Genomic DNA, 15,681 nt, shown 5'->3' on the forward strand with positions numbered 1-15,681 from the left:
AATACATATTTATATAAACATATAATTTATATTTTGATATTGGTTTTTTCTGATGTTTATAATTCATCATTAGCATATACTAACATTAGTCATATTAATATTTACATAACATAAAGACAAGCTGATAATGCAATAAATCAAGATTACTATATTTTATATACTTTAAACTTCAATTATCATTAAGGAATTTCTCACACCAATTTACTCATTTTTATCCAAATTAACATATTCTTTTGTAAAATGTAAAAGACATTTATCCTCTAGTGACTTGAACAATATAAATCTTGTCTTGAATATTCTACTTTTAATAAAGGAGATCATACTTAACTCATCTGCTGAGGGCATTACCTTATGAAGGTACCAGATCCCAATTATAAATTCACTTATTAATAACATTGCTGTGTTTCTGTCTCTTTTAGAATAGGCCTGAAAATCCAGTTTTAAAACCTTTAGAAAGCTTTGTGTGTGTATTTTACAAACCTTGTTCAAAAATGTTTTAATCCAATTCACAACTGTTCCTCTAAATCTACAAAAATAAACTAAGTGCATAATTGTTTCAGGCTCTCCACAATTGCCACACAAACAACTGTCCGTAATTTTCATCATAAATAACCTATCCTTTGTAGCTAAGACTTCGTGGCTGTATTTAAACAAAATTTCTCTATTTACTGGATCAATCCACTTGTTATTCAAATTTTCCCATATTATATTCCAGTTAAACAACGGATAACTTTCTTCAATACTTGGCAGAACTGATTCACCTCTCAGCATGTGAGAGTAAATGTGTTTTAATTTCAGCAAAGGATAGGTCTTTACCTTTATTACAGAGTGAAATATCGTCATTATTTTGTCATAATATGGAGTGCTAAAAATGGTAGATTCACTAAATCTGTTAAAATCAACAAGATAAGAAAGCCTCAGCTTACAATAATATGCAGCTATTTCACATCCCATTAATCTATTGACAATACTTTTGTAAAAGCTGTTGAAAAGCATACAATTGGCTTTCACAGTTAGATTTACAATACCACATCCACCTTGACTCTTTAGAAGATACATAGTTTTCCTTTTAATAGGTTGATAATTCCCATTCCAGAGATATCTGAAGGTACACTTTTCTATGTACTTACCAATATCAGCTGGAATGGGAAATACCTGAGACACATACCATGCCTTTGATAATACAGTTACATTAATTATTACACTCTTTTGAAATAAAGTTAGTCTTCGTTTATAAAGTGGCCCTATCATTTTTGAAATATTATCCTTGATATTTTCCCAGTTAACCCTTACAGATAGTTCATAATCATTATTATGGATTATACCTAGGATTTTAAAACTGCCTTGTTTCACTTCTATCCCTGTTTCTGGCCATTCGAGTTTGTCTTTCCACGAGCCAATTCCCACAATGTAAGTTTTCTTTTTATTAAGTTTCGCTCCACTTGCCTTTTCGTACTCATTAATAACCCGTGAAGTTTCCTCAATACCTTCCAACTTATTGACAATAATAGTGCTATCATCTGCAAAGCCAACCACTACAATTTTTAACCCATTCGGAAGATCTGGAGAAAAAGTTCCCAACCTAACTTTCAGCATTCTATACAATGGTTCTTGAGCTATAACAAATAAAATCATCGATAATGGACAACCCTGTCGAACAGACTTGCCTATAAGAAAAGGGTCAGATATATGGCCATTTGTAGATATACAGCTTTTGGCATCCTTATAAAGCATCCTAATCAAGTTTACAAATTCTAAAGAAAAACCAAGTTTGTATAACGTTCCGAATAGAAAGTCCAGATTTACCATATCGAATGCTTTATACCAATCAAGATTAATCAGGGCAGCTTTCTTGTTTTCATTATTTTGGAAGTATATTACATCTCTTAGCAAGGTGTTACAGTTAATAATTGACCTTCCTGGGACAGCACAAAACTGTTCCTCTGATACGAAAAGAGATATCACTGATTTTAACCTGTTTGCTAAAACCTTCGCTATAATCTTATAATCTACATTTAACATAGTTATGGGCCTCCAGTTATTAAGATTACACTTATCTCCATTTTTTGGTAAAAGTTTAATGACACCTTTATTTGAGTCTTTCCACATTTTAAAATTAGTAAATGAGAATTTCAGTACTTTCATAACTTCGTTTTTTACAATGCTCCACATAGTTTTGTAGAATTCGACGGCTAATCCATCAACACCAGGACATTTCCCATTTTTCATTCCTGATATAGATTCCCAAACTTCTTTCTCTGTTAATTCAGCCTTCAGGTTCAAGTTCATATCATCATCTATGACACAGTTCATATTTTCAAGAAATTTATATTTCAAATCAAAATCTATAGATTCTTCTTTATACAAATTTTCATAAAATTCTAATACATACCTTTGTATAGACTTTGTGTCTGTTACATATGCACCCTCTTTTACACACAATTTATCGATACTTGTTTTTACATTCTTTTCTTTCCCAAGTAAATATGCAGATATTTTTTCCCCATACATTCTTTCATCAATTCTAGCTCTTACATTGACCCCTTCACATATCTCATTTTCAATTACATTTATTCTGTCTTTAAGTTCCTCTATTTTGTAAAAGTTATTACAGTTTTCAGAATGGATCCAATAATTCCGCCTTAATTCTGCTTTCAGCAGATTCAGTAAGCCAAATCTCTCCTGATTTATTGTCTTTGAAACTTTAACAAAAAAGAGTCTAAGCTGATCTTTTGCATAAATCCACCAATCTAAAATAGAATGAAACTGTACATCACCCATCTTTCTTTTCAAATAGCTCCAAAATTGAACAAAGTTTTCTATCACTACTGTATTTTTCAGAATACTTGTATTTAATTTCCAGTATCCCTTGCCAAGGCTAATATCATTGTCCATCTTAATCTTAACCTTAACAGAATTATGATCAGACCAGCTTAATGGAATATTTTCAGATTCACTTATATTATTCTTCAGATCTCTAACGTATATGCGATCAATCCTAGAACCATACTTATGCCTAACATACGTATATTCAATCAAATGGTTTTTCAAGAGCCACACATCTTTAAGTTGTAAATCATTTTTTAATCTTTGAAGAGCTGTTGAAATTATATGATTATCAGGATTAGAGCAATCTCTTTTGCTCGTTACGCTGTTCCAATCCCCACCTATAATCAAGTTTCGTAAATTGTGTCTCATGTAATATAACAAAACATTTAAAAACAGTTCCTCTCTTTCCTTTTTCTTATTTGTCCCTGAAGGGGCATACACATTTATTAATAGAAAATCTGTTCCTTGATATGTACATTTTACACTGATTATTTGGCCCTTTACATCCATCTCCTGATTCAGAACCTTCACTCTCGACTTTTTATTGAAGAGGATAGCAGTACCTCCCTTCAACAAGACAGTTGGATTCAATATTATATCGCAATGCTTTTCAACATACTCAAGTTGCGAAATATCTTTGACATTGTGTTCTTGCACAAATATTACATCCAAATGATAAAAGTACATAAAATCAATCAATTTACTTTGCTTATAAGACATACATAATCCATTAACATTAACAGTTGCTAAATTTAAGTAAGTGAAGGTTACAAATATAAGAAAGAAAATCTAAATCATTCATCCAATTTGAAACGTTTATTAACTGGCAATCGATTCATCTCGTCTTCAGAACTACTTTTAGGTTCATCAAACACTGATGTATATTCGCCCATGTTCGACTCGGAAAGCACACCATTATCCTTTGTTAACCTCAGACGAATGCCTTTGCTTGGTTCGTCACTAATTGTAGCTTGCCACATTTCGGCGTCACTTGTGTTACCAAGGTTGAAAACACTGTCTATTGTAGTTTCCCCACCACAGTCCACATTATTCTCTTCATTATCTTCACATTCCTGAATTTCACTTATCACCTCTTCGATTGAATCCTCCTTATTTTGTACGACACATAATTGAACGTCCATTTCCTTTCCAATGTCTGTCTCGTCTGCGTGGATTTCTGCTTCAACTATCGAAATAACGAGTCCTTCGTCAGGTGATGCGGGAATTTCCACAAGCCTTCCAGCTCCTTCCTCATCTTGTCTTTCGTTGTCCGTTTCCACTTCGTCCATTCGTCCATCGCCAGTCCTCGTCGCGGTGGTCGTTCTGATGCTTTCATGGCCCAAGCCCGAATTATCGTTCCTTACTTCTAGCCCCTTTCTCTCTTTTCCATTCGCCGATTTGGCTCCACCTCCATGCTCATCTTCCCTTCCATTATTGTTCGCGCTGGATGAACTACTCTTTCCATTCTTAGGTATTTCAGGGAAATCTCCCTCATTAATAATGTAATTACTCTCACTAATATTCAAAATACAGTCCTTTACTAGATGACCCTCTTTCCCACATTTGTAACATGTTCTACTCTGTCCACCATATAAGAAGGTTAAATTATAGCCACCAATATAAATTGATGAAGGGATGTTTTCTTTAACTCTCATCTTTGCTGTGCGAACGCCATTGAATAAACCCTCAAAGGGCCCAACTGCAAATTTGTTATGCCTTAAGTGCTCTACCTTTCCATACCTATTCAAAATATCTATTATCACTTTATCATCCATCTCGAACGGTGCGTTCCTTATCGATACATACGAAACTTGTGAACTTAAATTTATAACTTTCACAGAGTCTGTTTCATTTAACTTTATAACTTTATCCTCGAAATTCTTCAAAACATCGGCAAATACATTTGCAGAGATTAGCTTTACCACAACCTTATTTCTATTTATATTCTGAACACCTTTCATGTCACTAATTCCTAATTTCATATGATTAAACAACACATTACTAACACTTTCCATGGTCACATAAGGCGCTGTAAAATGCAAGCCAAAGGAGTCTTTCCTCCTGAGAGCATGTTGTGTATTATAAGCCATCTTAACTAACCTGTTTTTATGTTTTGATTAACTGCCAGTTCTGTGTTTCTTGGAAACGGAGGGAGAGCGGGAGGGAGACACTACGAGCCCCCTAACCCCCGAGGCAAGTCGCCTCAGGGCATACTCGTTCACCGGTCAAGAAGCTGGTTCGCCAGGTGTGTAATCAAAAGTGAATTTGCCTAAATTACAACACTGTCTTGGCACATATAACACTAAAAACACACCGCTAGTATCACATCCCTTTTATACACTGCTGGAACAGTAGAAAAACGAGAAAGAGCCCATGGTATAATCTCAAAGTTGAGAAAGACAGGAGCACTTGAAAACACGTCTTCCTTCTTTGCCCGACCAAAGTGAAGTCACTTTGTAATTAATAGCCCTTCTAAATTATCAGAGTTTGTTATTGAATGTACTTAGTTAAGATAAAATAAATCTAGTAATGCACTAAAGAATTATATAATTTTTTGTCTGTGTGTGACTATCTTTACAATTTTAACTAATTGAATAAATAAAATTTCTTTAAAAATGTCAGTAGTAATGTCTGAATAAATACAAAGTAATTAAAAGACCTTTTATCAGAGCCTGTTGTTGAGAATACCTATATATTAAACTTCTGTATTTATGCCATGATGACTCAATATGAGTGCAAATTCACGTGAGATTTATACTTCTGTCCCCCTTTGGCTATTCAAATATATGGTCACCCTAGTTATGGAACAAAATCACTAAATGTGTGTTGCTGGAGACCACTCATACCAAATGACGAGATATTAAAGACTCAGGAACTGACACTATTTCTTTATAAAGCTAAAAGAGTTTCTAACACTTCACCCCTTACGATGTCTCGCCGTAAAATGTTCTTTCTATTCATTGGGTCTACGATAACATTTAGGAACATTTACCAACCTGCAAATAAAAAAAAAAGTCAATGAGACAGAATATTACATTGGATGGGCACTACTTACTAAATTTACAATCATGAATATCCATTTACAGATGAAGACACATCTTTATAGGACTAAACAAATTAGCATAATAATGTTAAGCCTTACGTTTTTACTACTACTACTACTACTACTACTACTACTACTACTACTACTAATAATAATAATAATAATAACAATGTCGATGCCCATAAGAAAATCTATGTAATACATGCTGATTTACATAAATAAAAACAATGGTTACGGAGAAATTCCAATAGAGAGAGAGAGAGAGAGAGAGAGAGAGAGAGAGAGAGAGAGAGAGAGAGATTACGGGGGTGGGTGCAGTGAGAAGTTTCAGGCTGCTGATTAAGGCAAATTCAAGCGAACCGAGCAGAATTCTATGATTCCTTTACAAAGACGGAAAGTACGACACAAACGTGAACGAACATATGAGAGGAAAGCCTTTTATATTGAAAACTTTTCCCGAATAACAGCGCTGGTTTAATGGTTCCAATTATGCACACCAACCGTTATAAATAGGCCTAGGTCTACGCTTCCCAGCACTGACACCATACACCTGCTACTGTACTTTGCGCAAATCAATCCATCATACATGCATTACTTATACATTATGCACACGATCTATATGAATACAGGTAAACCTAGGCCTATGTATTCTGGATCTGTACACAAACAAATGGGTAAAAGACGGCCTAGGCCTAAATAAGCTTCCCATGCACAGTTTGCACAAACAAGCGTAATCTACCTGGTAGATACCAGTCAGCTTACAGTTTGGAGAAAGCTAGTTAAATTCTCCTAATAACAGTTCAAAATCCATATACTAACTCACGGGTAACAATAATTGCACTGATGCATAACAAACCTCTGATTTTTTTTTTATCACTACGACAATCCCACAGGACTAGACTCAAATCACTTGGACAATCCTAGTCAGCCACTACGTATTAAACATTCGTGTGTTGCACTAACGTAATTATTACACTGTTATCACAAATAAACAAAAACCTTTTTTGGTTCCGCGAAAGACACCATGACCGGAAGGTGTGGTGGCAGATTCTGGAATGAAGAGCTGAAGCGCCTTGAGCTGAAGACAACAACTTGGCGAGTCAAGCAAAGCCCAACACAAGAGCGGCACATGGAGCCAATTTCGAGATTGAATAAAACTAGTTTTAGGAGAAAGAAATGACCAAAAAATGGCAAATAGTTAAAAGAGACTTGCATACCTTCCCTCATAAGACGCTTCTGTTTCAGAGAGGAAATTAATTCAATTGTTTAGCCCTTTTATAATCTACTAAGAACTATGTAGGTTCACAGGTGAGAGAGAGAGAGAGAGAGAGAGAGAGAGAGAGAGAGAGAGAGAGAGAGAGAGAGAGAGAGAGAGAGAGAGTAAATGTTTAAATGCATAAGTTTATTCCTCCTCTTATAAACGTAATATGAATAAACAAATGAAGTTACTATGAAATATCAATAGCTCTTAGAACGTTAAAAGAGATATAAACTGATATTTATTATGGAAGTAGCCATGTTCAAAGAAAAGATCCCCCCCCCTCTCTCTCTCTCTCTCTCTCTCTCTCTCTCTCTCTCTCTCTCTCTCTCTCTCTCTCTATTTTAAGCACAAATTTGTTTCATGTTTACTCACAATAGCAATAAAACTAAAGTTAAAAATTAGTGATAAAATCCCATTCTTCCTAAACTTTACACATGATTTCAAAAGCTTTTAAAACTTGTTACTTTCAAACTTTGTTATAATGCCTCCCGAATAAAACACATAGACAATTCATTGGCAGCACTAACCTTTACTTGCTGTAGACTTCTATTGGCGTTTTATTTTTTCCCCACCCAAATCCACGAGCCTAAACATAAAATCCACCAAAAATAATTTTCGATACTTTTACTTTGCTCCAAAGATTCAAGCATTGGTTCGTTAACGTGTTAATTGTCCGAGGACATTATTACGAAGAAAACAACGAAAAGATATGTCCAAAAATAATGCATAATCATTTGATTCGGTTCACATAGTATAAGCATTGGTTGTCCTTTGGTGAATTGCCTGAGCTTTGTTAAAAACTAGATACTGGAAAAATACTTTTCAACAAATATATTATAGGGATTTTATTAAAATCGGTTAACATTACCAAGTCTGACAATAAATAATTTATCTATATTAAAAACGTTTAAATAGTTTTTTTTTCTTTTTTTTGCACAGAAACATTTTTATAGTCAAGCGAGCGAGAAATCTCGTCCACCGCCATTACCCCAACGCTGAACTGGGTAGAAATGGTTGCCCAAATACAGTATAACTCTTTTTTTCTTCATTCAGGAATTTTTATATTTCTTAAAACGATTTGACGTCAGCAACATGCCATGATGTTGGGAGATGGCCCAAGATAGTGTTATATAACCCTAACTCAATTCTTGATGGTGCACCGTGGGAGATTGACACCAAAGCTGACACAAACTTGACGTGTGTTCATCGTATTAATGGTTGTAAACATTTAGCTATTAAGGGCATGAAACAGAGGGAGAATGAACTGTTTGAGGGATGGAGCAATAATTAGGAAGAATGAGACATAAGTGAATGGATATACAAGGAGAATGTGACATATGCGAGAGAGATAGAGGGGGAATGAAACAAGGAGATGGCGATAACAAAAGTAAAAGATGATAAAGGACCCTGGAGGGGTATGGATTGAGAGAGGGTTATAAGGAAAAGGAAACAAAAACTTATTGACGAGACACAAGTATACATAAAGATGGCCACTTATGGAGCGGTAGGATTGGAGACAGACATGAAAAGGAGAACCAGACACACACACACACACACAGAGAGAGAGAGAGAGAGAGAGAGAGAGAGAGAGAGAGAGAGAGAGAGAGAGAGAGAGAGAGAGAGTTATTTTGAATCTTGAAGTAATGCCATTTCAATGTCATTATTCTAAACTTGTTATTTGGTTCTGAAAGTCAGTGAGACTCTCGTGTCTTTAAAGTAAACCGTTTGCAAACATCTATATTTGTTCTTATAAACAGAAAAAAATATGTGATACGTACTGTATTAATTTCCATGAAAGCATTAGATTAGGTATTTAGGCGACTAATACGAGATATTTATGACCTGTGAATCATATATATATATATATATATATATATATATATATATATATATATATATATATATATATATATATATATATATATATATATATATATATATATACACTAGCTTGACTGTGACGTCACAGGGTGCGATTTTCCCGCCAATTCGGCACTCCAGAAGTTGGTGATGAGCAAGCAACACGCATTGGTGTTCTCGGGGACAATAGTTGTTTAATTCGTGTGTAAGTTGGAATGAGATAAATGAGTTTGATATACGAATGTCAAATACGTCGCAGGCCTGTTAATTCAACTCAAGCCGTGACCAAATCCAGTTTTGTGAGGTTTCAGCGTTAATGAAAGAAAATTAAAGGTATGGTGTATCATGTATCACAGGATTAGCGATCAGTTTTCCCAGCAGTAATCATCATAACTCGTTAAATTTATATATTTTCATTTTATAACGGATCCAAATCATGTTCATATGTATGTACGCATGTCAGTACCATGAAAACTGCACTTGTGTACAAATAGGCCTAATTCGCATACCCAATTGCCTATGCTATGCTCAGGTCTGTGCATAGTTACTAGTTTAGCTTTGCACAGATCATGCATGATAGGCCTAGGCAATCTTTTACCTATTAGTCTGTTGTAGGCCTAGTTCTTTTAGTATCCATTTGACTACACAATCGTTATGCTCAGGCCTAGACCTATTGTTACCTTTTCAGCTTTGCACAGGCCAAATCATAGCCTACTTATGCCTACACAAGCCTATGCCTTTTCGTACCTATGTGGTTGAACACAGATTATTCATGCGAAGAGAAAGGCCTTCTGGTAACTCATTCAAGCTTTGCACAGACTATGCATGTTTGTACCCTAGGTCTTTTGATACTCGTTTTGCAGTGAAAAGATAATTAAATCAATGAAAGTATACACTTTGCACATCGTGGCCTTTGATGCTGGTCTGAGCCCTAGTGTTGAATTAACATTTGAAGTCAAACTGAACATTGTACTCGTGGTCGTAGATATGGTGTTTTTTACACGTGCATACAACATTTTTTTTTGGATGAAATAGAATTCCAGTCTTGCACAGTTATTGAGAAAACTGACAGCCGAAAACTACCACAGTCCAGCCACACCCACAATTGGGATCTCTCTCTCTCTCTCTCTCTCTCTCTCTCTCTCTCTCTCTCTCTCTCTCCCTCGTTGGATGGTGAGGATGATCAATATAGGAAATTACATTTTCAGTCAATAATGGAATGGCCAGTAGTCGACTGCCTCTGGCTGCAGATGATGTAATCCCTAACCCACAACCATCGTCCTTCTCTCTCTCTCTCTCTCTCTCTCTCTCTCTCTCTCTCTCGATGGCGGGAATGATCAAGATTGGTAAATACATTTTGAAATTATGAACATAGTTATTAGTCGACCGCCGTTGACTGCAGCTGAGGTAATCCCTAACGTACAAATCTCTCTCTCTCTCTCTCTCTCTCTCTCTCTTGTAGTAGTAGTAGTAGTAGTAGTAGTAGTATTGATTGGTTGGTAAGGACGATTATAACCGCTTAATATGTTTTGATGATTTTTTATATTTTGAAACTATATACCGATCTCTTCCACCAGTATCTCGTAAACATAAAATATTTTATTTGGATGAAGAAACTGTTAGTTTTTGTAAACACTTCCAGTTTTTTTTTTCTTTTTTTAATAGAGTTTTGTTCTCTTGCAGGTTGGTTACTGTTCGGCAATATTATCGTAGACCCAGTGAATAGCGAGACATCTTTCGTAATAGGCAAGTGTTGAAAATCATTTTAGCTTTAAAAAGAAATAGTGTCAGTTCCCGAGTCTTTAATAACTTGTCATTTGGTATGAGTGATCTCCAGCAACACACATTTAGTTATTTTGTTCCATAACACTTTCGAAGTCAGTAATGGTGGGCCCCAGCGAGACACGAAATGAGTCTAGATTTGAAAATGAAATCAAATTCTTTTCGATAGATTTTATTGTTTAGATATATTTTACTGTATATGTTATTGATGAGTAATTGTTATTTTGTGTCATTGTCGGTGGCTTCTGCCTGTGGAAACCTGGCGGTGGTACATATTAAAGGATTCCGGCTCCTTTAATGTAACTGTAGCATGTGGCACCAATACTGACTGATGTGGTTTTTCACCAGCCTCTGCACATTACGTCACATAAGTTTCAATGTGAATGGTTTTGTTTTTAACTAAATAGTTTGGCTCATGGGAACTTGACAAGTTGATAAAGGTGAATTATTTATAATGATTTCTCAATTTTGTTTTATCATATATTTACTTCCAAGTTTTTTTTTTTTTTTTTTTTTTTTTTTTTTTGCGATTGTAAATGATTTATGGTCCTCTTTTATGTGGAGTGAATTTGAGTCCCTTAAAATAGATTTTTTTTTTTCTATACTTATTGAAAGAGCAATTGTGTCTTTTTGACTTCTTTACTCATTCATAACGTTTCCTTTCCCCTTTTGGAAGGAAGTAAACTCTTAATTTCGCACAGCCCATAATGCTTTTTAATAACAGAATTTAAGGCGATGTTATAATATCCTCAAGGTCAATTTTGGAGATTTTCCAATGGGATTATCTTCAGTTTTCCTTTTCATTTATAATTGCATAAGAGTCAAAAGAATATTATAATAAGTATTTACCTGTGTGTAAGATTTTCTTAGCCTATAAATCCGATAGTTGGACCGAAATGGAAAAGATTCAATGTTCTTTCATAAGGATATGTCTTTCATCGGTGTAACGGAAAATTCTATGGGAGGTGACATATTTTATTGTTTCTGCAATTAGGGAAATTGGTTTAATTACAAAATTCATAACACAACATAATTGATAAAATCTTTGGTATTGGTCGTCGTAGGAGGGTAGTTGAGGAAGCCGTGAATCGTGCAATGGACACTTTTGATAATAACAAATCTTATAATCAGAAAAACGTCATTAAAGGTTTAAAGGTTTTCAAGGCCACTCATGAATGGCATAGGCAAGGGACAGTGACATTGCCCTATCACTCAGGACAATGTCCTAGAGACTGACTATATATACATATGATTAGCGCCTAAGCCCCCTCATCACCCTAGCTAGGACCAAGGGGGGTCAGGCAATGGCTGCTGATGCCTTAGTAGTTAGGCCTATAGCATCCTTAGCTCACAGAGGGTAAGGTTGCACAGAACAAAGAAACTAACGAGTTTGAGAGGAACTCGAACCCCTGTCTGGCGTTGACCAGTCAGGGACGTTAGCACATCGGCCACCACAACCCATTATTAGTTATAGGATTTTTAGATATATTTGTAAAACCCTTAGAGCTGCTAATGCTTCTGCCGATTCTGTGCTTTCTCGTGCACAATCTCATGCCATTGTTGCAATTAATTATATATATATATATATATATATATATATATATATATATATATATATATATATATATATATATATACACACACATGCATATATATATATATATATATATATATATATATATATATATATATATATATATATATATATATCAGCCGCAACTAGTTCACTGCAAGACAACGGCCTCAAACATGTCCCTCCACTTTTGTCTTGCAAATTTTCTAAGCTCGTCAATCCATTGTCTTCTCTTCCTTCCCCTTCTTTTTTGTGCAATCTCCAGGGACCCATTCTGATATTCTTGATGACCATCTCTTATGTATCATCCTCATAATGTGTTTTGCATTGGTCAATTTCTTTTACTTGCAAGACATTTGGAAAATAAACCACCACCAAGACAATCGGAATTATCAATAATAGACTGAAACATACAGTTGCTTGACGAATAGATATTTGAGCACAAAGACCATTCACTCATTTGAAAACTGCCTTTTCATTTTAATCTTCTGTTTTAAGGCGGGTTTATACGATCGAACGCTATTTGAAGTAATGTTCAAACGCGTGAACGGGGTATTTGGTTGTCGAACGGTTCGAAGAAAGTCTGTTCTCGCCTGACTTTTGTGGGCGGAGCTTCATTGTCCACAAACCATATGCATTTGTGACTGACTCCACCTACCTCTTCGAACCGTTGGGCAAGCAGGTTTGACAACTGGGTTCGGCCAACCGTTTTACCGTGTAAAACCCGCTTTAGATTCGACTCTTACTTTTGTTGTCTAGTAACTTTTATCTTGTAATTAACATATATTTTTGTTTACCTTCGAACCATTGAGAAAACTTTCATTTTTCAGCTGAAGAGGCCCTCTAATAGAAGTACGAAATCTTTTTTTTTTCTTTTTTTTTTCATAATGTACAACGACATATAACTGTGGATTTTAATATCCAATAAGAAAATTAATATAAAGCAAGATTTGTTTAACAACTTAATGAAGATGAGAGTCAGTAGTTGAAGACCAGTCAGGAGAACAATAATCAAACCATAGAAAAGGTGAAGAATTAAAACATATTCTAGATAATTGTAGTACGTAAAGAGCATAAGTATATGAATAAAGAAAAAACTCTAAAGAGATAATTGAGGTGGCATGTTTATTTTTGCTGTATCTAAAGTTATTATGTAACCCTTTCACATAACACTTGTATGTGTTGTTTGGTTATGTCTGAAATCAGTAAAAGATGCTTTCATATTTGTGGTGGTCACGACACATCACAATCCTTGATCAATTCTTTCTCAAGTTTTCTGAGATTTTACGACAACGTAGAACCCTGTCCCTTCCATCGTCTATCATGATCGACATTATTATTATTATTATTATTATTATTATTATTGTTATTATTATTATTATTATTATTATTATTATTATCGTTATTTTCTTCTTCTTATTATTATTATTATTACAAGCTAAGCTATAACCCTAGTTGGAAAAGCAAGATGCTATAAGCCCAAGGGCTCCAATAGGGAAAATAGCCCAGAGAGGAAAGCCTTTAAAGGTTCTAAGCTTATAAATCGTAGAATTATTTCTATAAGAACTTTATCGTCTTTTCATAGTCGTAAAAGAATGCAAAACTGGTTTTGTTCTATGATATTTATCGAGGGAAAATTAAAATTGGTAGATCTATTATCATTTGTTTAATTAAAAAAGGTGAAATAATATAATAGATAACTTATACTTAATGAAATAACTGATGAGAATAAATAAATGTTATGAATTAAAGTTCAGCTGTAGTCTCTCTCTCTCTCTCTCTCTCTCTCTCTCATGGCCGACGGCAGATAAAATATGTTACAAAATCGCTGTCAATTGTGTTGTGTTTCTTCAGAGATTTCTTGTTGATGTTTTTGCTTCTTTTGCTGTTGCTCTTTTGACTGTGGGTCGTTTCATCCTTGAGACATCTGCCTTGACAGGTGGCACAGCTGTTTCCACTCCTGTCACTTTGGTGGCTTCGGTCACTCTCGGAAGAACAGCTGCGACTCTTTGCTTCTTCTGTAACAGTTACAAAAATTATTATTCTCGTTGATTACAATTATAATGTCACTTTGACATGACGATGAATGTTTGGAGTCGAAATAGATAATATGAGATTTTTCCGATATGAAGAGTTGACTTCCTTATGAAATATTGTCAAAAATTTTTATGATCTTTAATCAAATCAAACATATTTCGATATACATTAGGAGTTAACCAAAACTTGCATTGAAATTAAATGATTATTACGAAAGGAAATCCTATGTAAAGATTATCTTACCATTTGAAGGATGATGTTCAAGTCGATGTTGCACAGAATGTAAATTCAAGTGGGCCATCTTGGCCGTTGATAATTCCTGGATCATTTCGGAGAGTAATGAAAAGATTTCTTCAGGCAGTTGAGATCGTTTTCTGTTCTCGCTCTGGAGAAGTGCTCGTTTCGAATGCCAGTAAGTGTTGTTGTTGTTGGGGTATTAAAGCCAACACCAGTAAGTGAGCCAGTGAGCCTTTATATACCCCCAAGAAAGGGCCACCACGAAGCCCTGCCACTCCGGGTGGTAGCTGCCAGACCTCAGGTTATCAAATACGACAGAGATAGGAAATCTCTGATTGTAGACACGATGCTAAGGTGGGATTCTTGGCTACTAAGGAAGCAGAAGGAAATGCGGTTTTAATGTTGTTAATGTTTTAGAAATATTTCATGTTAATTGTTCATCACTTCTTATATCGTTTATTCATTTCCTTATTTCCTATCCTCACTGGGCCATTTTCCCCCTGTTGGAGCCCTTGGGCTTATATCATCTTGCTTTTCCAACTAGGGTTGTAGCTTAGCAAGTAATAATAATAATAATAATAATAATAATAATAATAATAATAATCCACGCAGTTTCTAGTTCAAGAGCTCATGGAAATTCGATTACATATGTTGCTCGTTTCCGATAAAATGTGATAAATAACATCATAACAAAGGATTAGAATCTTTGTAACATACATCCGAGAAATCAATGTAAAATTATAACTATAACTATAACTAGCCTATAACTATTTTATAGAACTTTTAGTTTGTCTGAGAAGAATCTCAATTTTGTAATGGGACTGAATGGTAGATAATGGAATGGCCGATTGTATCTTTCTCTTGCGCCAATAGGTCTTCTGTGGTATAGGGAGTGCATATTGTTTCAAAAATTAGACAAAGGTTGAATGATAAAAAATATATTCTCATTAGTATTCCCCTAATTTCCTTTTGAAACCAACTTTGATTTGGTTTGTTCGTTATAGTTGAAGTGTTAGTACTGACCTTTACGCGTAGACCAGTCGTAACCTTTAAAGTCTG

General features: G+C 34.9%; 1 protein-coding gene across 1 annotated transcript; it reads right to left on the reverse strand.

Annotated features, from left to right (window-relative positions):
• Positions 1-14,099: 14,099 nt before the first annotated feature.
• LOC137640590 (uncharacterized) lies at positions 14,100-14,812 on the reverse strand. Its single transcript, XM_068373100.1, has 2 exons — positions 14,629-14,812; positions 14,100-14,366 (listed from the first exon to the last, which is right to left on the reverse strand). Exons 1-2 carry the CDS (start codon positions 14,711-14,713, stop codon positions 14,140-14,142), a joined length of 312 nt encoding a protein of 103 aa, XP_068229201.1. The 5' UTR covers positions 14,714-14,812; the 3' UTR covers positions 14,100-14,139.
• Positions 14,813-15,681: the final 869 nt, after the last annotated feature.

The sequence above is a fragment of the Palaemon carinicauda genome, chromosome 5 (genome assembly GCF_036898095.1).
Source record: "Palaemon carinicauda isolate YSFRI2023 chromosome 5, ASM3689809v2, whole genome shotgun sequence".
NCBI lineage: Eukaryota > Metazoa > Arthropoda > Malacostraca > Decapoda > Palaemonidae > Palaemon > Palaemon carinicauda.